At 49.1% G+C, this 27,453-nt stretch overlaps 2 protein-coding genes across 5 annotated transcripts; both read left to right on the top strand.

The window, feature by feature from the left end:
- Window positions 1–33: 33 nt before the first annotated feature.
- Window positions 34–15,260, top strand: heatr1 (HEAT repeat containing 1). The gene is made up of 45 exons (XM_080485062.1): window positions 34–90; window positions 851–1,029; window positions 1,254–1,470; window positions 1,559–1,700; window positions 1,786–1,887; window positions 2,006–2,146; window positions 2,850–3,061; window positions 3,131–3,264; window positions 3,341–3,428; window positions 4,001–4,102; window positions 4,182–4,299; window positions 4,372–4,479; window positions 4,572–4,667; window positions 4,765–4,853; window positions 4,936–5,135; window positions 5,213–5,334; window positions 5,614–5,823; window positions 5,914–6,073; window positions 7,124–7,272; window positions 7,471–7,663; window positions 7,874–8,046; window positions 8,130–8,282; window positions 8,359–8,601; window positions 8,676–8,807; window positions 8,947–9,050; window positions 9,129–9,266; window positions 9,344–9,462; window positions 9,542–9,663; window positions 9,767–9,895; window positions 9,981–10,211; window positions 10,543–10,672; window positions 10,768–10,949; window positions 11,024–11,076; window positions 11,158–11,281; window positions 11,394–11,534; window positions 11,617–11,915; window positions 12,001–12,151; window positions 12,610–12,786; window positions 12,890–13,024; window positions 13,098–13,202; window positions 13,304–13,466; window positions 14,133–14,287; window positions 14,495–14,653; window positions 14,794–14,902; window positions 15,047–15,260. The coding sequence occupies exons 2-45, from the start codon at window positions 888–890 to the stop codon at window positions 15,133–15,135; spliced, it is 6,441 nt and encodes a 2,146-aa protein (XP_080341188.1). The 5' UTR covers window positions 34–90; window positions 851–887; the 3' UTR covers window positions 15,136–15,260.
- A 2,395-nt stretch (window positions 15,261–17,655) lies between these two features.
- LOC308120116 (uncharacterized protein) lies at window positions 17,656–26,184 on the top strand. 4 transcript variants are annotated; one of them, XM_080480538.1, is made up of 20 exons: window positions 17,656–17,728; window positions 18,225–18,395; window positions 18,478–18,677; window positions 18,751–18,777; window positions 19,013–19,207; window positions 19,674–19,781; window positions 19,921–19,992; window positions 21,237–21,306; window positions 21,885–21,952; window positions 22,690–22,865; window positions 23,058–23,312; window positions 23,626–23,718; window positions 23,799–23,869; window positions 23,955–24,099; window positions 24,185–24,445; window positions 24,573–24,657; window positions 25,020–25,135; window positions 25,286–25,453; window positions 25,527–25,619; window positions 25,716–26,184. In XM_080480538.1, the coding sequence occupies exons 2-20, from the start codon at window positions 18,292–18,294 to the stop codon at window positions 25,830–25,832; spliced, it is 2,424 nt and encodes an 807-aa protein (XP_080336664.1). In that variant the 5' UTR covers window positions 17,656–17,728; window positions 18,225–18,291; the 3' UTR covers window positions 25,833–26,184. The 4 variants fall into 4 exon arrangements, with proteins under 4 accessions (XP_080336664.1, XP_080336665.1, XP_080336662.1 ...); XM_080480539.1 differs by having other exon boundaries at window positions 17,706–17,856; XM_080480536.1 differs by lacking the exon at window positions 17,656–17,728 and adding an exon at window positions 17,865–18,048.
- Window positions 26,185–27,453: the final 1,269 nt, after the last annotated feature.

Genomic DNA, 27,453 nt, shown 5'->3' with positions numbered 1-27,453 from the left:
CCCGCTTGACCCGGATGTAGTCTTTTGGGTAACTGTGTAGAACACGTGCCTGTGTGTGGTCTTTTTTGGATGTTTAAGCGTGTGTATCAGGTGAGTTTGTTTTCACTTTTAATGATGTAACAAACATTTCGAATACCGAAAGATGTTTTAGAATCTCTGCGCTTTTTTCTCCGGACACGTTACAGCTCGCTAATGTGTCATTATAGCGTTAATACAACTAACCCGTTTAGCTGGTTGTGTCACTTAACAGAAACACAGTTTAATATCTTCAATTTCACAAATTCTTTTGCAAACCTCTCACGTTGAAGAACTTCAGTGCCGATTTGAGATTTTCTCAATGGTAAACTGACATTGTTCAGACATGTTAATTATGATTTTAAAATGTTCAGATGCAGAATTCGGTGCTACAATGTGTTCTTAAAACTATATGTAGGGAACGTCGACACATAATCAGGTAAATTCAGGAAACAATAGTGACAAGTAACTATAAACATTTACAATTAAATGGTACATCTTTTCAAATCAAATAGAATTTAGTGAAACCATAATAATGCCTCTTTAAACATTTGTACATAGCAGAGAGACTGTGAGGAGTTTAAAGTAACATATCTTTTACTTTCTATAAGGTGTTATTTGACAATAAGCATTTTAATTTGCATTTCTTTTCCACCTATTATCATGATTATTTCTTAAAACATGACATTCAGCTCTCTGATCTGCAACTAGATAACACTCCATCCAAAAACGTCATGTTAAAAGGTTTCTCTCCAGAGGAAGGCGATAACAAACATTTTGGATCACTTTGGATCATTGATCTCTAATATTTTCATTCCTGTTCTTTGTGTTGCAGGAGCAGTTTGTAATTTGTTTCCTTCACAGGCGCAATCATGACTTCTCTGGCTCACCAGCTGAAGAAACTCGCACTCCCCCAGACCGACCGGGCTCTGTTCTCCCGCCATGAGGTCGCCTCGCTGCTCTTCGACCCCAAAGATGCTGCCACCATGGACAGGAGCACCTTCCATGCCCTTGGTTAGCCCCGCCCCCTCATATCTGTTTAGCCCGGTCTGTAGTGCTAAATTGGTGCAGAACCTGTTAGACCCCTGAGCCCGGTCTTCAATACTCTCTGTAGTTTTTTCTGTAAATTACTATTTAGTCAAATGTTTTGGACAGTTTTCTGTTCTGTGTTTATTCTTGGATGGTGAGTCTGCCCTGCCCTCTCACCTTCTTTTACACCCCCCCCCCCCCCCCAACAGGCTGCACGGGGCTGGAGGAGCTGCTGGGAATCGAACCGGCCTTCCTGGAGTTCCAGAACACACTCTTCAGTCGGGCATCTCTCACTCTGGAGCGCAGCGTTCAATCCAAAGAGGTCAACGAGAAGCTGGACGCTGACATCTCGCTCTTCCTCACCCGTCTCACGCCGTACTTCCTCCTCAAGCCGGCTCAGAAGTGCATGGAGTGGTTGGTCCACCGGTACGCTGCCACACACCCCGAACCCACCTGACCCTCACAGCAGCGTCATGCAGGCGTGTAACTTCTGAAGTGTGTGTGTGCTTTGCAGCTTCCACGTCCACTTGTATAACACAGACAGCCTGCTAGCCTGCGTGCTGCCGTACCACGACACCAACGTGTTCGTCAGAGTGGTCCAACTCCTGAAGATCCAAGACCCCACCAGCCGCTGGAACTGGCTGCACTGCCTGCAGGTCTGCGTCCGCACCGGGTTCGGGTCTTTCGGGTTTTGGACTCACGATGACTGACTAATCTCCCCGATGTGATTTTGTTGCTCAGAAACCCGGCGTGCCGCTCTCCAGAGGAACTCTGATCACACACTGCTACTCAGACCTGAGCTTCATGGACTTCATCTGCACCATGGTGACCAGATCCATCCAGGTAACGGCTTCACCGAAGAGCAGGGGGCCTGCAGGAGATCCCTGAGGAGCTCCTCAACAAATGTCAGGTGGCGAGCTCCCTTGACCTCTTTCTTCTTCTGCTTCTCCTTTTTTCTCAGGCATACTCAGGACACTCTGAAAGCTACTCCCAGCTCCGAGTGATCTTCTCATTCTACGCCTCCACCATCGTCACCGCTCTGGACGCAGTGGGCAAAGTGTCCAACACCATCATCTCCAAACTGTTGCCTTACGTCCAGAAGGTAAGAAACGTTTGGTGTGAGTCTGAGTGATTTTAAAATAAATCGGCGTGTTCTCTTCTTGGTGAATCACGTCTGCCTGTTGGCACAAAAGGAACCTGGACCTCATTCTAGTACTAAACTCATGAAGCTCCAGAATTTTAGGCGATCAACACATTTGCCCCGACTTGATGTCTTTAGCTTCTCTTGACCCTGAATCGTTCTTCTCTACTAATATGGAAGCTGTTGGTCTTAACCATTAGTGTCAAACCAACTCACAAGATGCTGCAATCCTGCCACACCATCAAGCAAATGGTAAAATATTTCAAAGAAAACATGGATTTGAAGGAGAAGAAAACAATTCTAAAGAGTAGCAACACAATTGTAATTATTGAAATTGTAGTGATTTGTCATAGTAATCGTTTGGGTTTGTGAAAATTTTTACATTTTTATCATTTGTACTCATCAACACAACAAAGAAAAACTTCCGTTTGAATTTAAAGGATATTATGCCACTTTCTCACGCGTCCGGTCCACTCAAGATAAAATTGTGCTGTCTGTGGCCGCTGAACTAAAATGTGTTGGACACCCCTGGTCTGCACTCTGAGGAGTCTTGGCTTTCTCACAAAATTGTTGCTTTGAATGTTCGTCTTGATTGAGAACGTTGGCCTTACAGACTCCTGGGCGGTATCTGCTCACTCTGAGGTGACTGTCGTTCTCTCTTCAGGGTCTGAAGTCCTCGCTGTCGGACTACAAAGCTGCCACCTACATGATCGTGTGCCAGCTGGCGGTGAAGGTGGTGATGGAGGCGAGTCTGGTGGACAGTCTTGCTGTTCACATTAGCAAGTCTCTGATCAAAGAACCCATTCTGGCCAAGGAGGGTCTGGGCTGCCTGATAGTGCTGCTGCAGAACCAGAAGGAGGGCGCTGCTGGATCCAGGTAGGACCGGACCGTTGGGGTAGACAGACCTGTAGCCGGACGTCGTCTCACTGTCTGTTTTTGTTCCAGAGCTTTTGGCCATCTGAGCTCGATGCCGGCACTGGTCTCCACGCTGCAGGCGATGGCGGCTCTTCATGATGTCAGTCCTCTGCTGCGATACCTGCTGCCGTACCTGATCCACAGCGTGTACCAGGAGGACTCAGGTGAGATCCAGAACATCCAGATCTTAAACTTCTGATGTGTTCAGGATCAGACTTGACCTCCTGCTCTCGATCACAGGTGAGTCGGAGAAAGACGAGCTCCGTGTGCTGGAATCCATCCTGAAATCCGTCCCTCTGACCAAAGGCCTGGACCGGACCGTGGCCCGGTAAGCATCAGAGTTCAAACCTCGAGGTCCTCGTCTCCAGCTGTGCGGGGCCGACGAGAGTCACGTTTTAAAAGTCTTTTAATGAGAAGTTTAGATGAGGTTTTGAACTGTTTGAAGAAGAGTTTTAAAGGACTATTCTGAGGCATGTCTCATGACGTGAAGTCATGAACATTCAACACTTCCTACAGAAAATGATGACAGTTTCAACATAAAACCAACTTTAATGAAACTTTCTGGTGCAATATACAGTGAAATGTCCATAAAACTTTTATAGCTGTTGCATTATGGGTGTTTTTACAAACTCACACTGATAGCAAGGCTTTGAGGCTTTGAGCTTCATATCTTACCTGGCGTGACTGACATCTCAACTGACATCTCAGTGTTGTGTTCTGTCCACTACTCTCAAGAAACTCTTTAGAAATCAATGCATTCTCCTTAATTTTTACATTTTGCTTGGTGGTTTGCTGATTGGAGCCTCTTCCAGGCCGGCTTTGGCCCACGGGCCTCATGTTTGACAGGCCTGGGTTACAGGAACATTTCAGGACTTGGAGTTTCCTGCGTTTGTCCTGCAGGTTGATGCTGGACGAGTATCTGAGTCAGACTGAACGTTCGAATGAAGACGTGTCGACGTTGGACCAGCGCTTGCTGCCATTAGTCCACCTGGTGGAGTCCAGGTATGTAAGCCCCCCCCCCCCCACCCCCACCCCCAACCTGGTTTTTTAAGGGACCTCCGCTGACTTGTGGCTCCTGCAGGTGCGGTGGCGCTCTGGACGACGTCCTCTCTGGTCACGTGAGCGACATCAGCAGCGCGCAGCAGAAGCGTCTCTTCCACCGCTTCCTGTCTCTGTCTGTGTGCAGCGGAAAATACCAGGTAGAATACTCGTTAAAGTGCAAATACTTCTGTGCAGGTCCGGTGTGACGTGGTCTGTGTGCCGCTCTCTAGATTTTAGGCGACTCGGACACGTCACTGCTGCTCAGCCTGAAACACCCGCAGCCCTCAGTCCGAGTCTCCGCCGTGGAGCATCTGCTGAACGTCGTCACCTCCACACAGGTTTCACTTCCTGTTTCTTCACATATCCTGAAAAAACAAGTTAAATGAGAGTAAATAAGCATTTTTTTGTGTGTTTTGTTTGTTCTGAGCAGCAAAGTTTGGATGAAACCTTCCTGAAAGACGCCGTGACGGAGCGTTTGAACGACGACGTGCCGGAGGTCGTCGTTGTCGCCCTCAAAGTGCTGGAGGTCAGTGTGTGGTCTGAGGTGAAGTGGGCGGAGTCTTTGGTTCACGCAGACGTCCCATGATTTTGTGTTAACTTTCATGTTTGTTTTGGTTTTTCAGGCTCTGTTGGACGTTTTGGATCATGAACACACCGTGATGTGTTTGCTGACCCTCGTGCACAAAGCGGACTCTTCATTGTCGGAACGCTGGTCAGTGATCTCCACGCTGTCTGTGCACAATGCGTTCATCTACCTGCGGTAACTGAGCTCTGTGCCCCCCTCCCCCCCGCAGGCTGCCCGTGCTCATGGAGGCGGTGCGTTTACTGTCTGACCCCCGGCTAGGAAAAGGTGGCGACAGCGAGCAGGAGCAGAAGACGAGCTGGAAGCTGCTGCCGTTCCTGGTGGTCACCTCGAGCCGGGCTGACGTCGCCCGTTGTGTCGCTCACTCGCCCTTCATCGCCCGACACCCGCTCACCCTGGACTGGGCCAAAGGTGACCCGCTGACCTCTGCCGACCCCTCACATTGAAAGCCGTGTGGCTCAGGGTGTGAACGTGTCGTGATTCCACAGAGCTCGACGAGGTGATCCTCAGGAGCGCCGAGCCCGACTTCGTACGTTTGGCCAACGAACGTCTCGTCTCCACGGTAACCAGGAACCTGAGCAACATGGAGCACTTCTGCAAGCGGGACGCTGTGAGTTTCACGATGAAAGATAAAAACAAATGTTTAGGATTTCAGTGGATTTTCAGACTGATTTTAGAATCATTTTTAACTAATTGTATATTAACTGGACTATCTGAACTGCTTGAAAAATGTTTGCGCGTTTCACTCACACATAGTGATTTTATGGTTTTTTTCAAATTCATTTTATTTTTGGGGGAAACTTGTCCAAATGGCTCTTTTGAGTGTTGAAGGTTGCCGACCCCCGCTGTAGGACATCAGGTTGCTGACGTATGTCTTCTTCCCGCTCAGCTGGACAGACTCACTCTGCTGGTGGAGCAGCAAAGTGGCGCCGGCCTCCGGTCGCGGGCGTCCTTCGTCCTGCTGAGCCGTGTCCTGCTGCTCGGGATGAGCAAGCTGAGCGAGACGCAGCATCTGCTCACCGCTCAGAGGGTCATTGCTATGCTGGAGCGCCTCCTGCAGGAGCTCAGCAAGGCCAACCAAAACGGAGGAGAAGCTTGGGTGAGTCTTCTGTCCGCACACACACACACACACACATTATCAGAGTGTGTCGGTGTCGTCGTCAGCTTAGTTCTCCGTGTGTCTCATCAGGACGACGTAGGCGCCGCCTCCTTCTCCGAGGCCCTGACGCTCTACCTGCGCAGATGTGAGCAGCTGGGTGAGCGCTCTGACAGAGAGTATCTCCTCATCCTGACGTGTCTGCTCAGAGACTTCATCTCCTCCCTCAAGTGTCACGACGCCTCCTTCAAAGGTGAACCACATCAAAGATGGCCGCCTAACACACAGATAGTGTGTCCCATCTAGTTTGACTCATGGCTTCTTCATATTTGACTCCCCGGACCACTAGAAAGGATGATTCATTCTCCATAAGAACAAGAAGAAAGTTTGGCACTGCCGGGTCCTGCCAAACAAAATGATGTCATTTTCTTCAGCTGTGCCAACCGTCCTGGCCGAACTATGTCGGTGCCGCACTGCTGTTCCAGATCGCTAATTGCTATCAGTCATATTTTGATCAGATTTAGCTTGTAACATCGCTACTGTATGAGTCCCCCAGCTCCCCCAGCTCGCGTAAGGGGGGGGGGGGGGCTTACGCGATGCACCTGAACGCATCACTCAGCTCCTGCCGTTAAAACCAGACCAACGTGGTGGCTCAGACACAGACTTTCTCTTTTGTTACTGAAACAGTTCAGCAAAATGTATTTCTGAAAACATTGGAAGTGAGAAATAAGTTGTGCTGTTGAAAAGTTAAAACGCTGCTTCACAGTGGTGTGCCTGCTATGAGGGGGCGTGGCCTACGAGTTGGACAGCTTCTTCACGGGGTATGAACAGTTCTGCCGCTTTTTTTTTCGGCAGCTGGCTGACGTCACAGCCCAACTTTTCCTCTTGTTCACATAGGTTCTTATGGGAGTATGCAGGGGCCTAAGAAGTTTGATCTTCTGTCCTCCTTCATTCTGTAATGCAAAACTGAAGGTTTCTCTTCATTTGTACTCCTTAGTACTCTACAGTGAATTATATCTGTTTCAGGCGAATAAGTTCTTAAAGCTCTGCCCAATGAAAAAAGAAATTATTTTTTGCAGCTCGGCTCAATAAAAAGAATTGGCTCTTATGGTTCGGCTCATTAAAAGATTAGTTTTTTACAGCTCGACTTAGTACAAGTAGTCAGTTCTCACAGTCACAGTGCCTCCTCAGATTTCCTGTTTTACTTGATTTATTCACACAAAAAATGTGAAATTAACTTTAAAATGACTTCTTTTGACCTCATGGGGTAAAGATTCATATGTGTGTGTGCTTGTGTTCGCAGGTGAGGTGTGGTGGAACCCCGAGAGTCTGGACAGTAACACGTGCTGTTACCTCGGGCTGAATTGTCACCTCTTCAGCCTCCTCATCAGCCTCTGTGCAGACGGAGCGACAGTCGGCAGCTTCAGGGAGCTGCTGAAGCTGCTCATCAAGGTCATGATGATGCACTTCTAAACAAACTAAATAACTAGCGAGAAGAGAGAAATCCTTCAGACCGCTCCACTCCACTGCATGCACACACACGCGCGCACGCATGCAGTCTTTATAAAACGTCTCTTTGTTCTGGAAGTGTACGGTAGCCACATGCACACGTGAAAGCTATTAAACATGAACGTGAATTGTTTCCTGCAGGTCCACCTTGGTGAGCCGGTGCACCTCTTCAGGTTCCTGTGCCTGCTCTGGGGATACGGTGGTAACCACGGAGACCAGCTGGATGTGAAGGTGGGCGTGGTCCTGCAGACCCAGGCGCTGTACGTTGGCCGGGCGCTGCTGAGCGTCCAATCGGACGCCACGCTGGCCAAGCTGGCCGGAGCCGAGTCGCCAGGTAAGAAAACAAAAAACAAGACGATAAAAAGTTTGTACAAGTCAAGCAATAAGTTAATGTATTCACTTTCTGTGTGTGTGTGTGTGTGTGTGTGTGTGTGTGTGTGTGTGTGTGTGTGTGTGTGTGTGTGTGTGTGTGTGTGTGTGTGTGTGTGTGTGTGTGTGTGTGTGTGTGTGTGTGTGTGTGTGTGTGTGTGTGTGTGTGTCTCAGTGGTCCCGTCCTTGTTGTGTTGTCTCAGCTCTCCAGTTCGTGAGGTTCGGAAGGCGGGGCTTAGTGCCCTGAAGAGTCTGTCAGCAGCCAACAGCTCTCCTTTCCAGCCAATCACAGAGCGGCTCCTGAAGACTTCGGAGGAGATCGAGGCGGACCCGTCGTATGTGAGCACGGTGAGTCCGTAGACCTTTGTGGACTGACGGGACCCCCGCGGTGCCTCTGGTCTCCATGGTAACTGTGTGTGTGTGACCCTCAGGCTCTGGGCGTGCTGCATGAGGAGTGTGCGTCTGGGAAAAAGAAGAAGCTGCAGGCGGCGATGGAACTGTTGCTGCAATGTGTTCAGGCGTCCTGCTGTCCGTCGTACAGTGCCGCCGCCCTGCTCACCGTGCTGAGCCAGGTCAACGGAGAGGTGAGTACAACCGCTTGGTGACGAGTTACTGTGCGGCATCCAGGTGCTCACGTCTGCTCACTCCTCCTCCTCTCAGTCTGTCCTCGCCGCCCTGCTTCCTGTCCTGGACCGGCTGCTAGAGCAGAGCGGTCCCGACACCCCGGCGCCACTGCGAAGTGAGGCCGAGCTCATGCAGCTCATCCTGGAGAAGTTCAATGAGTTGTCAGCACCCCTGCTGGTCCAGGACCAGAAATGTCTGGATCTGTTCGTCAGAGCGCTGAAGGCGTCGACTCGGCATCACCCTGACGTCCACAGCGGTCAGGTCGTCGCTCTGGAGCAGGTCAGGACCGCGCTGACGCACAGAGACGAACGCAGAGAGGTCAACTGGTCTCTGACATGTCATCCTGTCTCCAGGTCACCAAACCGTTTTTTTCAGCCCTCGCAGACGGGAAGGTGCAGCAGAAGCTGCTGTCGGTCATGTTTGACCTGCTGGTGGAGAGCAGGATTCCCCTGGTGGCCAACATGATCAGCAGCGTCTTCAAACGGGTCAGAACCAGCAGAATCACACAGTTAGAACCGCTTCAACCTGAAGTTGGACCTTGTATAAACTAGATTTGGAAAAAGTATAAAGTGGATCCACAGCTTTGATTTGGTTGTGACTCTGTGGAACATCGGTCGTTGTCAGATCTCTGTTGACGGTCAGCTGGTGGCCAATGAGCTGGCTCCTCCAGAGAAACCGAAGGTCATCGTGACAGTGCAGCAGACCCGCAGGAGCAAGATGGCTCAGAGGTATTTACAGCCTATGCGGCTATGATCACCACCACCACGGTGGGAACACGACCCTCACCTGCTCCTATCTCAACTTAGGAAGCCTCAGGAGAGCGATGGCGATTGTCCAGATGTCTCCTGGCAGAGGGTCACTCTGATCCTGGAGCTGCTGCAGTTCAAGAAGAAACTGAAGAGAGTTCAGACGCTGGTGCCCGTCCTGTTCTCCCTGCTGGCCAGGTAACGTTGATACCAGCCAATCACAGCGCTCTGGCACGGCTGGTGTTTACTTATTAGTTTGTTTGTTTGTTGTGCAGGAGTCAGGAGCCGTGCCCTGAAGATCACACCAACATGGAGTACACCAAACAGCTGCTGCTCAGCTGCCTGCTCAACATCTGCCAGAGACTGACGGCAGAGGGCGGAGCCAAGGCTGCAGGTCCGTCAAAACCAGGCGTTTTTATTTGAAACGTTGTCGTGTAAAGGGGGTCTAACTTGTCTCTGTGCTCCTCCCTCAGAGCTCCTGGAGGAGGAGCAGTTCAGTGTGGAGTTAGTGGTTCAGTGCGTGCGAGCCTCCGACGTGCCACAGACGCATCATCATGCCCTGCTGCTGCTGGGCGCCGTCGCTGCCATCTTCCCCGTGAGAGCCTGCGCTTCCTCCTTTCTGTCTGTGTCTGTGATTATGTCATAGGAGGTGAAGCTCCTCCGCCTCACATTTACTCTTATGCATTGTCCTCCTGCAGGAGAAAGTTCTTCACAACATCATGCCCATCTTCACCTTCATGGGAGCCAACGTGCTGCGTCTGGACGACGCGTACAGCTTCAGGGTCATCGAGAACACGCTGCACACCGTCATACCTGCTCTCATCCAGGTGAGGACGCACACACACACACACACACACACACACACACACACACACACACACCAACTCCTCCTCATCACTCCTCCTCCTTTAGGCTCACCGGTGTGCCGACGGCAGCTCGCCGACTCACCTGGTTGCCGTGGTGACGAGGATCGTGCACGTGTTCGTGGACGCTCTGCCTCATGTGCCCGCCCACCGCCGTCTGCCTGTCCTGTCACAGCTGGTGACCACGCTGGGCCCCTCCCACTTCCTGTGGGTCCTGATGCTCCTCCTATTCAAGCAGCACGCCACGCAGTGCGCAGGTCCCACCTCCACCTCCGACAAGGTGTGTGTTTAAGGTGTATTTTTCACACATTTTGTAGGTGAGGAATTTTAGTGGACCATGTGTGCATATATAGTGTAGCTACTCGATTCTCAGTGTGTGTGTGTGTGTGTGTGTGTGTGTGTGTGTGTGTGTGTGTGTGTGTGTGTGTGTGTGTGTGTGTGTGTGTGTGTGTGTGTGTGTGTGTGTGTGTGTGTGTGTGTGTGTGTGTGTGTGTGTGTGTGTGTGTGTGTGTGTGTGTGTGTGTGTGTGTGTGTGTGTGTGTGTGTGTGTGTGTGTGTGTGTGTGTGTGTGTGTGTGTGTGTGTGTGTGTGTGTGTGTGTGTGTGTTGCAGGATGCGGCCCTGCAGACAGATGTGGAGTTCTGGATCTCTCTGAGCGTTCACTTCCTGGTTGATGATCAGCTGACCTCCTTCATCCACATGATGAACTTCCTGCTGCAACTTCCTGACGACAAAGAAAATGGTGAGACACACACACACACACACACACGCGCCAATGGTTAGAGGTGCTCATGAATGCACTCTAATATCTCCACTTTGTGTCTCCTTCCTCTGCAGCGCCATTGAAGCGCTCGGTGGGCCGACGGGGAGCCAAGAAGAAGAACGAGGAGCAGGAGGAGGAGGTGGAGGAGCTGATCTTTAATGTGGAGACTCACAGCAGCAAAGAGCTGCGACACTTCAAGTTCCTCTGCGTCTCCTTCATGGCCGAGCTGCTCGCCTCCTCCAGCTTCATCGCAAAGGTAAAGACGGTACAGAGGAGCCAACCCTGCACCTCCTCGTACGCCTCCTCTTCACCTGCTCTTCTGTCTTTCAGGTGGCGGACGGCGGCGAAGACAACGACGCATCTCTGCAGCCACTGCAGCAGAAGTGGGTGATGCTGTGTGTGTGTTTGTGTGTGGGTGTGAGAGAGAGAGTACAGAGTTCTTGAACGCCTCATGTTGCTTTCAGGCTCCTGGAGGAGGTGCTGAAGTACATCCAAAGTGTTGCTCGCTGTGTGGAGACGAACGCCGACAAACCGACGGCCAAGTTCTGGAGAGTTCTACTCAACAAGTGCTACGACGTGCTCGACAAGGTGTGTGTCTCTCTCTCTCTCTCTCTCTCTCTCTCTCTCTCTGATCACAACCTGAACAGGGTCCTCAACAGTCCAGCATGCATCACCATCCTGCTCACTCCTGTCCTTACAGGTGAACGCCCTCCTGCCGGCGGACTCCTTCCTGGCGGTGATGAAGGGGCTGATGGGTAACGAGCTGCCGTCCGTGAGGAGGAAGGCCATGGAGCTGCTGAACAACAAGCTGCAGCAGAGGACGCTGTGGGACGAAGCTCAGGTACTGACACATACTTCTCCAAACACAGCTCTGGATGCTAACGTCCCTTCATACGTACGATAAACCGCACTTCCTGTCGCAGGTCACGGTGCTACTCCAGCTGACGGACGACCTGCTGAGCATCGTGGGTAAAAGTCACACAGACGTCAGCGCGGAGGAGGCAGAGCAGGCCATCAACAGGCAGACGGCGCTCTACAGCCTCAAGCTGCTGTGCCGCAGTTTCGGCAGCGACCACAAGGAGACGTTTGTGCCGGTGCTGCTGCGCTGTGTGGAGGTGGTGACGGCAAGCGAGGAGGAGAAGAACGTGACGGGCAGCGCCCTGTTGTGCGTCGCAGAGGTGGTGAGCACGCTGAAGACGCTCGCCATCCCGCAGCTGCCGAGGTGAGCAGACCGGGTTTGACCCCTTAAACAATAACAGTTTTCCGGCAAGTTGCTTCACGCCTGAACGACTCCGCGTGTCCGGCAGGTTGATGCCGGCGGTGCTGCACACGCTCACTGAGAGGAAGGAGCTGCTGGCGAATGAGATCTACCTGCTGAGCACCGTCACTGCCTTGCAGCGTGTCACCGAGACGCTGCCGCACTTCATCAGCCCCTACCTGCAGGACACCACCGCACAGGTAACACACCTGTGGTTTCATATTCTACATTTCACCGATGGTACTGGACTGTTTGTGTCTCTTGCACTGATCGTTGCCTTTGGTAAAGGATCCTGTTCACTGTCTCCAGTACCGTATTTTTCAGTCGACCAGTGGTACTACACGGCATCTATAGTTTCAGATTAGTTTCCTGTGTTTAACTGGATGGAGTTTGTTGTATTGGGGCGCACTCACTCCCTCTGGTGGTCAACGCCAGTTTTTCTGCCTCAGTGTTGTGGAGTGCCTCGGGTACTGGATGCTACTCTGGTAATTCTGTGGTTGACGTCTCTGGTACTGGATTAAGGGATTGATGGTGTCAAACAATAAATTAAATTTAAGCATTATATTTCTTAAAAATAATAAGAAGAACTTCTCTTTTTTAATGGGTTTTGTTCATGCTGGTGAGTTCAGCTTCATGATCCCGCCTCGTGCTCCTGCAGGTGTGTCGGCTCACTCGGCTTTTGGAGACCTCCTCTTCCTCCTCCTCCTCCTCCTCCTCCTCCCAGCTCTCCCTCCGCCTCGCCTCCCTCAGGAGCACACTGGCCACCAAGCTGCCCCCCCGCGTCCTCCTGCCCACCCTGAGCCGCTGCTACAGCAGCATGGTGCTGGACAAGAAGGTGAGCCCACACCCCTGGTTACCACGGTTACCCCGGTAACCCTAGCTACCCAGTTACCTGAGCGTCAGGTGACGAAGCCGTGAACGTGTTCGTTTCCCCACAGGGCCAGCTGGGGGCGCTCATGAGCATCCTGAAGGAGCACATCAGCCACATGGAGAAAGAGCAGCTCAGCTTCCACCAATCAGAGCTCACCGACTTCTTCCTCACGATGCTGGACTTCAGAGCCCTACACTGCCAGGTCCGACGCCCATTTACAAACAAGCAAATAGAAAAACAAACAGCTTCCAGATGTTTTCTTCTTCTCTCTGCAGGGAGATCTGGAGAAAACCTCACAGGTCGAAGGCAGCGTGATCGACTGTCTGGTCGCCATGGTGATGAAACTGTCCGAGGTCACATTCAGGCCACTTTTCTTCAAGGTAACGTCGCCGCGACGACGAGCGAGCAGCATGGTGATTCCACTGCGAGTATTTAGGAGGAATAACTGCAGTCGTTGGTTTGTTTGGTTGTTTGTTTATAGCTGTGTGACTGGAGTAAATCGAGCAGCAACGAGCGTCTGCTGACGTTCATCCGTCTCTGCGATCGAGTCGCCGAGCGACTGAAAGGACTCTTCGTGCTGTTCGCGGGAAACCTCATCAAACCGTTCTCAGACCTGCTGCGACGCTCCGACTCCGCCCACGCAGGTGACGTTCGTTCGTACATTAATTCATTCATTCAAGTTTTGCTTTATTCTTTCGCCGTTAGATTTTATCATTTCAAGAACATTTAGACGTTTAAGTTAGGATTGCTTAGCAGAGTGAAGTCGTTTATGACTTTAGAATTCTTTGTTTTTAACATTTGAGTTTTAACTTTAGTTTTATCAATTTTATTTTGATTCACTTTAGTTTCTTTCAATTTGTCTTTTTTTTTTTTTTTTTTTTTCACATATATACATGATCACAGTACAATGAAACAAGTATGGGATCAGCTCCCAGTGAACAAGGGGGTTTTACAGTTTTCCGTTTATATTAGTTTTCGACTATAAAAGAAAAAAAGTCACATCACTTAGATTTGGCTTTTTAAATGTATGTTTTCTTGAATTTTCTTGCTCCTATTTGGTGTTGAAAAGGTCTTTATAATAGTCTTTTACTACATTTAAGTTGCTTTTTTTTTTTTTTTACCCTATTTGGCTTTTTTCAAACCGTTTTATTTAATTTTACCTCCTGAAATATTCATTTTGTGTGATTTTACTTTGTAAAGCTTTTATTTGAAATCGTTGTTTAAATTTAGATTATCTGTTGATGCTGTGACTTCATTTCCTGCCCAGTAACTTTTCTAAATATCCATCCTCTCCGGTGTTGGTCTGGCAGGAGACCGTCTGTTCGCGTCGGACGGTGGCGAGCAGAAAACCTGCCTGCTGCTGCGTTCCGTCCTCGACTGTCTGCACAAACTCTTCCTGTACGACACGCAGCGCTTCCTGAGCGCCGAGCGAGGCCACGCCCTCCTCGATCCGCTGGTGCAGCAGGTCGGTCCCAAAGAAAAAACGCTGAGAGCGAGAAGAGAAAAGTGGTGGGATCTTATTAACCTCTGTGTGTGTGTGTGTGTGTGTGTGTGTGTGTGTGTGTGTGTGTGTGTGTGTGTGTGTGTGTGTGTGTGTGTGTGTGTGTGTGTGTGTGTGTGTGTGTGTGTGTGTGTGTGTGTGTGTGTGTGTGTGTGTGTGTGTGTTGTGTAGTTGGAGAACATGGTAGGAGGGGAGCAGGAGTACCAGCAGAGGGTGACGCAGCACTTGTTGCCCTGCGTGGGGCAGTTCTCAGTGGCACTCGCTGACGACTCGCAGTGGAAAACCCTAAACTATCAGATCCTGCTGAAGACCAGACACCCCGACTCCAAGGTGAGTGACCCTGAACGCACCACCACACTGACAGGCTACAAACGCAGGGAGTTCAGGGGAGACAACTAACTGGTGATGTGGTATTTCTGAAGATTTCTTGATCCAACATTTCGAAGGTTGATTCAACTCTTCCTTCACAGGTGCGTTTCTCATCCCTGCTGATGCTGATGGAGGTGGCGTCCAAACTGAAGGAGAACTACGTGGTGCTGCTTCCAGAAACCATCCCGTTCCTGGCCGAGCTCATGGAGGGTGAGGACCCTTCATCTTCTCTGATTCATAATAAAACGGAGTTTTGTCTGAACATTTGGAGAAACACTCCATGTTGGCCTGATGTTGAGACGTGAACACACGGCGAAGGTGTGCCGGTCTGACCGGGGTGCGTTTGTTTTGTAGATGAGTGCGAGGAGGTGGAGCAGCAGGTCCAGAAGGTGGTGCAGGAGATGGAGAACATCCTGGGAGAGCCGCTGCAGAGCTACTTCTAACACACAAACACACACACACACACACACACACACACACACACACACACACACACACACACACACACACACACACACACACACACACACACACAAACAATCTAGATTAAGTGATCTGTTTGTTGTTTAAAGAATAAAACAATATAAAAGTCACTCTGATGGTTGTTTGTTTTTTCTTCTCAACTAAAATAACAAACAAGTTTCAGCTGAATTTCCAGAAAATCTCACGACTTCTACAATTCGAAGTTCACTCAGGTTTCAGTGCAGCTAACGATAACTTGGTCCATAAAAGGGCTCCTGCAAAATTTGCATTTTGTTTCTTTTTACTATTTAAGTTTTCTGTTGTTACAGGTTTTATTTTTCTACTATTTAATTACTGTCCACTTGATAATGCAATTTTCCCCATTGTTGGACAGAGAAAGGATTATCTCATAGTATGTATTCATTTTTCATTTTGTAATATTCACTGTGTAAAAAAAAAAGTGTATTTGTGTCCGTGTATTTTCCCTATAACATGTTAAATGTCTATTTTTATTTATAAAAGCTTGATATATTTTATGTAATTATTAAAAGTATTTTAAAACTAAATTTACAAAATACACTTGTAATCAGTGCAGCCTGGCTGTAGTGGCTTTCACTGAAATTTAATGCATAAATAAACATTTTATTGAGTTAATAAGCAGTGGTGTCTATCTTGAAGACTCAATGCATATTAATTTTAAAAGGTTTAAATGGAGATTGCAAAAGTTTTTAATGAAGTTGTGAATTTGTCTATTACAATCTCTGCGTGCAGTTCAGGAATTTGGCCGCGTGGTGGCGCTGCTATAAAAACGCGACCCGCTTTTAATTAAAACAAGAAGAAGACGACAACCTTGCAGGAGAAGACCGTCAGTTTGTAGGTTAAACTTAGGAAAAGATTCTGCCCGTGAGAAAAATTGTGACAGTTTTAAAGTTTTTAAGTTTATTGAACAACTTTAAGCCCGCTCCGGATTCAGCCAGCCGCTTGTAACCACCCGCCTGCGGCCTGTTGGAGCTTCTGCCCGCCGCTCGGAGCAATTATCTAACGGAGCTCTCCTGAAGGTTTGTTCTTTTTAAAAATTGTTTTGAATGTTAATATAAACTAGGCACGTAAACTTTCCGATCCTTTGCAGCTTTTTAAATGTTTTAATTAATGCAAAGTGGCGTTTGACAGCTAATGCTAACGTTAGCTGCTACCCAGCACCTTTTTTCCCCACGACTCCGCCCCTCGCGTCATCTGATTGGTTCTTCTTTACTTCATTAATCTGAACTCATCTCTGATTGGCTGAGAAGCTGGTCGTGGAGACGCGTGGTAAACACCTGTAAACAGTAAAAGTGGTGATTAACAATGAATCGCTTTGATTAAAGCCGCTCGTTTAGCTTCAACAAGTCGATGAACTTCAATCCGTTGTTGGTAAGTGACCGTGTTAACTTTATCTTTCTATCTCCTTCAGCCTCACTGTGCCAGGCGCCACAAGATAAATCCATGTCAATGAGTCTGAATGCATCAAATGTGCATCAGTTCACATAAACATCCTGGACAGTTGCAATAAATCTATATATTTAAAAGGTGTGGTTACGTATATCTTTCTAGCAGTAGGTTGGTCGTCCTCCTTCCTTCTTGGTGTTTTAGATGTTCCTCAGAGGTTTTGGTCCAGTTTGACATCAGAGAGCTGCTGCAGATTGAAACATCCATAATGTGACTCTGCTCTTCACTACGTCACAGATGAGCTCTGCCGGACTGAGATCCGAGACCACAGAGGATTTTAGAGTCCTCGTCAAGTCGGATAGAGACGTTTGAGATGGCTCGATCTTTGTGAGCTGTTGTGTTGTTGAAGAGACGGACATGGTTGAGAAGTGGAGTTTAAATCTGCTCAGTTGATATGAAGAAAAAGAAAATCCCCTCACCAGCTGATCCATTGATACAAAGTAGGATGGATCCATATTTTCATGTTGTTTACACCAAATTCTGAATGTGGCAGCAGAAATGGACTCCTCAACCCTTCAAGGTCCATTGTCTAGTTTTGGTGATCAAGTGTGAACTGTAGCCTCAGGTTGCTGAACACGGTGTAGTCCTCTGCTGCTGGAGATTATCAAGTTCAAGCTTCATAGATGTTCTTCTACACACCTTGGTTATAACCAGTGGCTATTGGAGTTCCTGTTGTCTTTCTATCATCTCCAACCAGCCCGTGAGATCTTTTTGTCCCAGAGAACTGCTGCTCACTGGATAGTTTCTGTTTCTCGTCATCCTCTGGAAACCCTGGAGGTTGTGTGGAAATTCAATCAGATCAGCAGTTTGTCAAGTGCCTGGATCAACTACCATGGATGTTCAAAGTGACTTAAATCTCATTTCTTCATCCTTCCCATGCTCTCATTGAACTTCAGCAGCTTGTCTTCACCACAGTCAGCGCTGGATTTCCATCTCTGATGGTGGCGCCCCCTGCAGGTGAACCCTGATGTCTGCAGCCTATAATTGGTTGCCAGTGAGGGCTGCTGGGTAATCCAGAGGCTTAGCCGCTGTTCAGAGTGAACGCACCGGAGGAGGAGGAGGAGGAAGAGACCCTGAGGTTATCTGCAGGTGAGTCTCTGCTAGTTACTGCACACGCTCGGTTCAGGTCCAAGGTCTGTGGATGATAAAACGGCTGGTTTGAGTGGGCGGAGCCTCAGATTGACCAGCTTTATCCAGGAAGTTTGAGCAGGTTAAAGGTGAACTTGAACTGAAGCTGCACAGTTCGCTGAAGGATTCTGTGTGTGTGTGTGTGTGTGTGTGTGTGTGTGTGTGTGTGTGTGTGTGTGTGTGTGTGTTTCTGTGTGTGAAGGATGAAAGTGTGTGTGGCGGCTCTCCTTTGTTATGAGTGATGAAGATGAGGACCTGCAGAGTTGGGGCTGGACTGATCTGTGTGTATCCTCACATGTTTAGGATTAATTACGATAAAGTGATGTCAGTAATTCTTGTGTCTGTCGGCCCAGGGTCACTGAGGTCACCTGGGCTCACTAGAAGTTTAATTTGTTGTAATCAGAGTAAAAGTGGACATCGACTAACTGTGTTCTAAATTTCTGATGAAATCTTTTAGCTCCAGTTACCCTTCTCTTCTGTGGGCCTGGGAGGAGAAGGAGGAGAAGGAGGCGCAGACGGCAGTCATGTCCAGACGGAGCCTGCGGCTGGATGACGGCCTCATGGACCGCAGCCTCCCACACAGCAGCGCCTCCTTCGGCGCAGGAGGAGCCAGCTGGAGGAGCAGCAGGTCCATCACCTCCTCCTTCTGTCCCCACCACGCTCTTCCTCCTTACAGCTCCTCACCTCCTCTTCCTTCACGCCTCCTCCAGGTCCCTGAGGTCTCGTGGCTCCCAGCAGCTTTCCGCCTCCTGCTCTGAGTCGCTGCTCCTCCCTCGGACCCCCCTGAAGTCGAACAGCCCGTTGATCCTCAACAGCAGCCTCCACAGCATGGCCTCGGACGCCTCCCTCATCTCCTCCCTGCTGGAGGAGTCCACCATACAGGAGTCCACTCTGGTCGACACACTCTGGGGTAGGACGCCCCCTGCTGCTCCTCTTTCACCTCCTCTCAGAGTCCTGGTTTTAACACTTGTTTTTCTCCTCAGGTCTGGACCACGACTCCGACATTAAAGGTCAGTGTCCTCCTCCTCCTGTATCCTCCTGTTGGACCAGGTGATGAGTAAAATCTGACTTTATTCATCCCACATTCACACATCGCAGCAGTTCCACACAGACGTTGTAAAAAAATTAAGACTTGAAAATATTTAAAAAAGAAAAACCCTTTATTGTGTGAAGTTTGTCACATTTTATTTACACTCTGATGAAAATCACCCGCCGCTGTTCTCAGTCTGTTTGGTTGTGTTGCAGAGAGCGCCGCCCCGATGGAGGAGAGCAGCGCTGCAGTCAAATCTCCACTCAGCCGACTTTACTGCACAAACTGTGAGGCACCGTCCTCCTCCTGTGTCTCCTCCTGCGTCTCCTCCTCGGTGCAGACGGAGCTCAGAGACTCGGAGACGTCTACTGTGTACAGAGGAGGAGGGAACAGGAAGAGGAGGAGAGCGAGTGAGACCCATTCTTCTTCTTTTAAATTAGTTTTACATTTCACTTATTTTATTTTGAGTCTTTTGATCATATAAATCAACGTTTGATATTTTTCCTATCCATAAAGAGAAGTTGATCAGAAAAACTGTTGAAATTATTTGAAAGTTAATTTTTTAATAAATCAAATATTTCAGTTTCATATTGCAGTATTTTTGTTGCAGATGTATATATTTTTAATTAATTGTTAAATGAAATACTTCCCTTTTTTATTTATTTACCCCCCCCCCCCCCCCAGTTATGTCAAACATCTTGGTACTTTACCTTTTTTTTAATTTTATTAATTTATGAGAAATGGCAAAATGTAAAGTTTTCTCCGTTTTGGTCAGTTTAATTTTGAATTTGAGTTCAATAATTGCATTTGCACCTCCAAAATGTTGAGTGAAAAACTATTTCATGAGCTGCTCCTCCTTCTCCATTCCTCTTCCAGATGTTCTGCAGATTGTGGGCGGAGCCATAGCTCACTGCTTCGAGCTGCTGCTGCACACCTGGCAGGTGTTTGTGGGGTCAAAGGTCACGCAGGAGGACAGACGAGCAGGTAGGACGGAGGTTTCAGGTGTCCTGTTGATTTCAGCTGCGCTTCTCCCTCTCGCTTTGGCTGTTACTATGGTGAAATGCAAATCTCTGCACCTCCTGCTCGCTCCTCTCTCACTCCTCTGTCACTCTTCTTCCTGCAGCTCGCCCCACTCCTCCAGGAGTCATGAGCCTGAAGGAGGCACCGGCGGAAACGAAACCCACCGGATCTCTATGTAAGTGTCTTGTTCATTATATGTGTTGATGTGTAAATGTGCAGAACCGGCGTTTGACTCTTATCTGTAGGATCCGTTTCTCATCAGCTTTTATTTAACAGTCATGAAAGGAAAAACTCTTATTTTATTCAAGTTTTTTAATAAACTCTTTGGAACATTTCTAGAGTGAAGCTCTGTTCCTGCTCCTCCACTCAGAAATCCACACTCCATGATTTTTGCTTAACAAGCAGGAAGCTGAAGGGGATAGCCGCGATGCTAGCTTTAGCTTCAGAGCTGCAGAGGAAGGCAAAGTACTTCTGACAACAGAGTGAAACGTGTTTTAATGACAATTCAAATCTTCCAAAGAGCTGAGGATGTGCCCTACTTCCCTTCCCTTCCAGTACACGTTGGTCTGCACTGATCCCTGGATACTCTCTACACTACTGCACACACAGTGTTCACACGAGCTGCTTCATGACTTTGCATCATGTGAACGTTTCCTCCTCAATGTTCTGCGTGTGAACGCCAACAGGTGATGACTGTCAGGAGGTGCAGCGACTGGGGTCAAAGGCCTCCTCCTCCTCCTCCTCCTCCTCCTTTGTGATGAGCCTCCTGCGGAGCTCTGCAGAGTTCACAGGTTCAGTCTCTTCTGTTTCAGCCTGAACACATCTGGTTTCACCAGGATGTCAGATGAGTTGCCCCCTGCTGGTGGTGGTTTGAATGACTGCAGCAGTGTAGAGAAGCAGATGTTCTATATTACAAGCTGCTGCCCCCTGGTGGCTGAAAACGGAGCAACCGTATTTCACCAGTGAATGATGACTTTATTTTCATGAGATAACTAGATAGAAGTTGCTTGTTTGATTCCCGAGGGCCGCCAGATGGACTGAAAACATTTAGTGTGTGTTGACTCCTCCTCCTCAGCCCGGACTCTGTCTCTGCTGGCTCAAACGGCCGCCACATTCCTCTGGCCTCTGATCAGGGAGACGCTCAGAGCTGCGTGGAGCAGTGGACGCTCTGCAGGTCACCTTCCGCCGTGTTCAATTCCCAACCGGCCGAGTCTTTACTCCTCCTTTTCATTCCTGCTCAAATCGAGGTTTCCAGGCTGTTGTAGGCGTGTGTGCTGCTCCTCTTTGTGTTGGTGAAGGATTCCTTCCCTGTGGAGCTCTGCGCTGCATGCTGTAGAAAGGTTTGACTTCCTGTACTCTGATGTGACCTCACATTTACCTTCACTTTGTGTGTGTGTGTGTGTGGGGGTGTGTGTGTAGGTGGGGTGCTTGCTGATGTGTTGGGCCCTCTGTTCAGACGGTGGTCTCGCTCCTGCAGCAGACCGACACGGTGAGATACTGAAACAAGCAGTTTCTCCCCTGAAGCTCATCGTTAACGCCACGACTTGTTTACTCATTTACCCACAATGCAGTGGGGCAGAGTTACTTTAGGAAGCCTGCAACATATTCAACAAACAAACTGGAGTTTGATCATGAAATAACCTAAACTGATCGTTCAGGAGATTAGTCGTTTTTCGTTTTAAAAAGTTAGAAAAGAAACAAGTTTTTTTTGTTTTTGTTTTTTTTTTTAAGCCATATTTAAAAAAAATAATTTAGTTTTTTCTTAAACTTTAGAAGAGTTTATCTCCCCCAGTGACCCCTGTTAGATTTATGGTTTGTTCTCTTTATAAAACTTAAAAAAAAAAACTTTAACAGTTTGATTATGAAGGTTATTAGGGTTAGGGCCTTTGGTTTATGAAACGTTCAACCTACAATTTAACTACTTTCTTTAACACTTTCAGTTTGTGTTATTTTATACTTGGTAGGCTCTTTGGTCGAGTTCTTATTAAACCTTTTTGTAAATTTTTCATTCAGATAATTCAGACTTTATATTTATTGTGCTAAAATCTGCTTGTTTTCTCCCTGCAGATCTGCTCTCGGACTCCTGCTGCTGCTGCTGCTGCTGCTGCTGCTGCTGCTGCTGCTGCTTCTCCTCAGTGAGTCTTTGCCTCAGTTTTCGCCTGTTTACATGACATTCCAAAAAGTGTCACGGCAACGTTTTTAAAACGATGTCCGTTTAACCGGAGATGGCAGAAATGCCAAAAACAATGTTAGTATTTTGTGATGAAACCACACATTTGCGCGCAGAAAAGAATACGCTATAAACATTAACAATGGGAGTACAGGGATAGTCTAGTGGACAGACGACCAAGTTGGATTGTTATTCCGGTGACTGTCGGCTATAAAACTCCAAAGTCCCGGGAGAATCTGGACTGGGAGTCATGACACTCTGGAGGAAATAATGTTCTTACTGTCCAGCTATTTGCGCATGTAAGTGGTGCATTTTCAGTGGCTCAGCACTGTTGTCATGTAAACAGATGCTCAAAACGTTGTCGTGGAGACGGGGCCTGAAGCTGCTTTCTGACCGAAATGACCAAATTTCCTGTCAACAAGCCACTTTTAGATGATTTGATTTAGAAAAGATTCAGTTGAGATGTCGCACACTTTGTTGGGTTGATGCAAATTTACCAACATAGTAAATCTAATTTTCAGTACCGAGATTCAAACTAAGGTTTCCTAATGAATCCATGTTTATAGCTACAGACACCACAGACAACTGGGCGCCTCAAGTAAACAGGAGTTGAGTACAATAGTAACAGTGAGGACGACAGAGACAGACGGGCTGCAACATGAGGAGTAACCCAGTTAAGTGAAGAATCCCCCCCCGCAATAGGTCTCAGTTGGTTCGGTCCACCCACTCTGCAGTCGGTCCGCGTCCCTGATTGGACGACGGCGCTCCCTGAAGTTGAACACCTTGAGTCCTCTGAGAGTCAATCAGGAGTGAGTGCTGCGCAGCCACAAGAGGAGGAGCTCCTTCTAGAAGCTGCAGAGACAGACGGAGGAGAGGAGGTGACACACACACACACACACACACACACACAGTCTCCACCACTTAAAATCAAAAAAGGCTGATTTTCATTTTATGTTCTTGCGACAAACGATGACAATATTTTGAAGTCTGTTAAGAATATAAAGTGCGTCTAGCGTCCACAAGGGGGAGATGTAGAGTCCTGATCCAGACCTGCTTTTCGTGCTTCACAGGAAGGGGCGGTCCCGGCGGCAGCCTCGGTGGAGTGGGTGCGTCTCTTTCGTGTAGAACAGCGTCTGGCCGCGCTGTGGGAGCGCGTGGAGGCTGGAGGACGGCGAGCGGAGCGGAGACACGACGAGGTGCTGCGTCTGTACACCGCCCTGCAGCAGCAGCGGGATGGCGAGGGGGTGTGGCTTAACCAACTCCTTGACCAGCAGCTGTCGGAAATCAGGAAGCAGCTGGACGAGGACCGCCAGCAGAGGGAGCAGGTGAGCTGACATTACTTTATTTTACAACTGGTTCAAGTCAAAATGTCTCGCCTATAATAAATCGTACTTTATGCACACTTAGTCTCCGTTTCCACAACGTTGTCAAGTGAAGATTGAAAACTTGCATTGCATTCTGGGTGTATACATGACAGTGGTGCTTGGAATCACTGAAAACGCAACTTTTCGAAAAACAAACACTATCTCCACGCTTTTTAATCCAATGAACACTGTTGCACTGCACCAGCTGAGTGTTCACGCTGTCACCTGATTGGATGTTTGAAGCTGTGACGTCACTGACTCTTCACGTGTGCAGATGCGACAGATGGACCTGATGCAGCAGCACGCGCACACCTCACGGCTGGATCAGCTGGAGCTGCAGCTAAAGGTGCTAACCGCTAACACTCAGGTGAGAGGCGAAGCTAAACGTGCTAACTGCTAACACTCAGGTGGTTAATGTGTGTATGTGTGTGTGTTGGTGTTACACAGCAGGTACAGTCAAAACAGGAAGTTGCCACATCTGTGTCCGAGTCCACCCCCGCACTCCCAGCAGCTGTCGGGTAACTTTCATCCTCCTCCACATCGTCGTCATGAGAGCAGCTTAGCTCACATGTCGAAGGCTCACGGTTCGATTCCCTCCTCCAGCGTCGGGGTGGACCGTCAGTCAAATGACGCGTTGGTGGCCGAGGTCGCTCGGCTGGAGGCGGCTCTGCAGGACGTGCGGCGGGACGTGGAGAGTCTGTCGGGATGTGGGGACGGCTGCCGACAGCTCACCACGGTGCACCAGGAGGTGAGACCACATTCGATTCCTCAAACGCTTATGAGGTGCGCTCTGAGCGGCCCCGTTAACGACCAGTGATTCCACCTCTGATCAGATTTCAGGACAGGTTGCCGTTCATGTCCGGGAGGAGCTCCGGGAGCTGGTGTCTGGAGCTGCAGGAGGAACCATGCTCTCCGAGTCGCTCCTGCAGTGGCTGTCGCGGCGCTGCGTGAGCGAGGCCGACCTGCAGGAGGCGCTGTCCTCTATGCAGCACAGCGTCCTGCACAACGTCAGCCTGCAGCTGGAGCAGCAGCAGCGCGGTGACGAATCGGTCAGAGACTCGGTCCGGGACTCTGGGGGAGGTGTGACCGCCGAGGTGAGGGAGGCGGAGCCAGTGGGTTCAGAGCCTGAGCTTCTTGAAGCTGCAGTGTTTGCTTGGTTACCATGGTGACGGTTTGTTTGACCTCGGTCGCCTGCTCACAGACTCGTCGGTTCTCTTGCAGGACGTCAGTCAGATGGTGACGGACGCTCTGCGGCTGTTCTCTCAGGACCGGACCGGCATGGCTGACTACGCTCTGGAGTCCGGAGGTCAGGAACTAAAGAGTCATGTTGGTCTGAGGCTGCGACTCTGTTTAGTTCTCACTACCGACACTTTAAATCGCAATGGATTCTCTCTGAAACAGTGTTTTTAAGTCTTACAGCACACTGACAGACATACACACACCTCAAGCTCCTCCCCCATTTCCCAAACACAATGTGCTCACGTTCTGACACCAGTGAGTTTGTTTTCACTGTACGAGCAGAAATGTTGTCGGTCATGGGGAGGTCCACCAGCTGTGTTGATTCAACATGTTTGTTTGAAGGACCATCATGTCGGGAGCGTGAATTTGAACATCACCTTCCGGTCTGTGAGCCACTCATCAGTTGTTCTGTCTGCGTTGGTCCTGCAGGGGGCAGCATCATGAGCACTCGCTGCGCCGAGACGTACGAGACGAAGGCCGCCCTGCTCAGCCTGTTCGGAGTTCCTCTCTGGTACTTCTCTCAGTCTCCTCGAGCCGTGATCCAGGTCAGTGAACCCGGTGTCACACCGTCTCGCGTTTCGTCCCTCTGCTTCCGTCTCTTGCGCCGACGTCCTTCTAGTTTTGTCTCTCGCTTCGACATCTCGTTGGTTTCTCTGGTTTCGTCTCGTTCTGACGACTCTGGTTTCTCCTTTCAGCCTGACGTCCATCCTGGGAACTGCTGGGCCTTCAGAGGCTCGTCGGGCTTCCTGGTGATCCGGCTGTCGATGAGGATCCGGCCCACCGCCTTCAGCCTGGAGCACATCCCCAGAGCGCTGGCTCCCAGCCAGCAGCTGCTCAGCGCCCCGCGAGACTTTAGCGTCTACGTAAGAGGCCAACCGAGCAGCGGCGACAGACGCTCCGTCTGCTTCCTGTTTGATCCTGACGTTGTGGTTTCAGGGTCTGGACCACGAGGCCGAGGAGACGGGGACGCTGCTGGGGGCGTACACGTACGACCAGGATGGAGAAGCTCTGCAGACGTTCGCCGTCACAGTGAGTGAAGTCACATGACAGGAAGTGGAGATGCACAGGGGGTCTGCAGCTTCCTGTGGGTGTGTGTTTAACTGTGTGTGTGTGTTGGTTCCTCAGGGGGACACCGACAAGACGTTCCAGATCGTGGAGGTTCAGGTTTTGTCTAACTGGGGTCATCCGGACTACACGTGTTTGTACCGGGTCAGAGTTCACGGGACACCGGCCGCCGTCTGAGCGCTGCGCGTTGCATTTGATCTCTCGAAGCCGTGAGCTTGCGGCGCCGGCATCCGACATCCCGAGGACTTGAGGAGTCCAGCAGCTCTGCGTGTCTGACGTCTTTCTTCAGTGTCGTTCTGCTGCAGAAACATTTCAGGTTCGATGGAGGCGACGCTACGAAGAGTCAATGCTCACAAACATTTTGCGATCGAGAAGAAGTGAGTCTTTTCTGAATGAAACTCCTTTCGAGCCTCCAGACGGACGACTTGAGGAACAACGGACAGAAAATCGACGCGTCTGATTGTTTTAAAAGTCAGTGTGAGACGTTTTCAATAGTTTTTTTAATAAATAAAGTGACACTAATCGCTCCATTTCCTGTTTGTCTCTGGTTGTGGAGAGGTTGAACATTTCCCCCTTCATATAACTGTATATATGGAACTGACCACAAGGTGGTGCTGTAAGAGGGAAATAAAAGTAAGGCCCTGTTAACGTGACAGCATGTCACGTGACAACACCTGATCCGCTAAAAAAGTGCGTTTACACTGCAGCAACGGATAGACAATGATGTAGTGAGTACTTCGGTCCACAGGAGGGCGCCGTTGCTTGATTTTTGTAATGAAACTACACTGCAGAGGAAGAAACACTATAAAGGTGAAGAAAATGAAGAGCACCCGACATCCGTAGGGACTGATGACACGTCGGACGCTATCGGGTGAGTAAGAACTATAAAACTACTTATCTAGATGATGAAACTAGAATATGAACCGCGAGTCGTACCACTACGAGCCGCCATGTTTGTTTACATGTGGATGAGCAGGAACAGGCCCCGTAGCCTCCGGCAGGCTCTGCAGGAAGGGATCACGACCGTGAAAGAATCTTTCCACCTTGAGAGCCGGGATAAAAACTTTATGGATACAGTGGATCCAGACACTGGTGCCGTGTAAACGGACCCACCAAAAGTGAAGAAGGTTTTGCGGATACACTGGTATTCGTTGTATGACTGCAGTACGAGAAACACCAAAGCTCCAGCAATGTGCAATATTTTTAACTTTCTTACTTTGAACATGTCATTCAGTAGCAATGAACTCATGGCCTGGCATGCCAACTCCAGCGTTTATGCGTTTTGTGTAAATGCGCATAGTTTTCGAAACTTTGTAAGAGCAAACCCTTTTTGAAACGAAAATGCGAAAACTAAACATTTTCACTTGAAACATTGTCACTTAAACGGGCCAGAGGAAGCGATACGAGCGAGATGGTGGTCACGTCTTTGCTCTTTACTCCTCATTCTCTGGATCCACCGATGGAGGAGCAGGTGTGTGAGAACGAGTTCATTCTGTGGTTGTGGTTGACCTCAGAAAGCTGGCCTGGAGTCGTTGGATTGACATCCACACACTCCTCCGTGTCCCGGGAGCAGCAGGGAAATTCAGGTCAATACGCCGTTGATTTAGTGTGCTACAATATCAGACTGTAAACTACTACTCCTGAGGTTAGGCTCGTAGATGATTGTACAACGTGATGCATCGCATCTTATTCTAAAGCATTTTGTTTATGATCCTGTCTGTTTTTAATGCGTTTGTTCACGTGCATGTGCGCTGCGGTCCGTATTTTCAGTATATTAATCAAAATAAATTAAAATCTC

The sequence above is a fragment of the Lipophrys pholis genome (genome assembly GCF_963383615.2).
Source record: "Lipophrys pholis genome assembly, chromosome: 1".
Taxonomy (NCBI): Eukaryota; Metazoa; Chordata; class Actinopteri; order Blenniiformes; family Blenniidae; genus Lipophrys; species Lipophrys pholis.
This window is presented reverse-complemented; position numbering and strand designations above follow the sequence as displayed.

Excerpts from the sequence above, each read along its gene's own strand:
- heatr1 (XM_080485062.1), top strand. The coding sequence starts at position 888 with ATGACTTCTCTGGCTCACCAGCTGAAGAAACTCGCACTCCCCCAGACC. Across the intron at positions 9,463-9,541 it reads GGGCGGAGCCAAGGCTGCAG|AGCTCCTGGAGGAGGAGCAG; the intron begins GTCCGTCAAAAC and ends CTCCTCCCTCAG. Across the intron at positions 9,664-9,766 it reads CCGTCGCTGCCATCTTCCCC|GAGAAAGTTCTTCACAACAT; the intron begins GTGAGAGCCTGC and ends GTCCTCCTGCAG.
- LOC308120116 (XM_080480536.1), top strand. The coding sequence starts at position 18,002 with ATGAGTGATGAAGATGAGGACCTGCAGAGTTGGGGCTGGACTGATCT. Across the intron at positions 22,866-23,057 it reads AGACAGACGGAGGAGAGGAG|GAAGGGGCGGTCCCGGCGGC; the intron begins GTGACACACACA and ends CGTGCTTCACAG. Across the intron at positions 25,454-25,526 it reads CGCGAGACTTTAGCGTCTAC|GGTCTGGACCACGAGGCCGA; the intron begins GTAAGAGGCCAA and ends TTGTGGTTTCAG.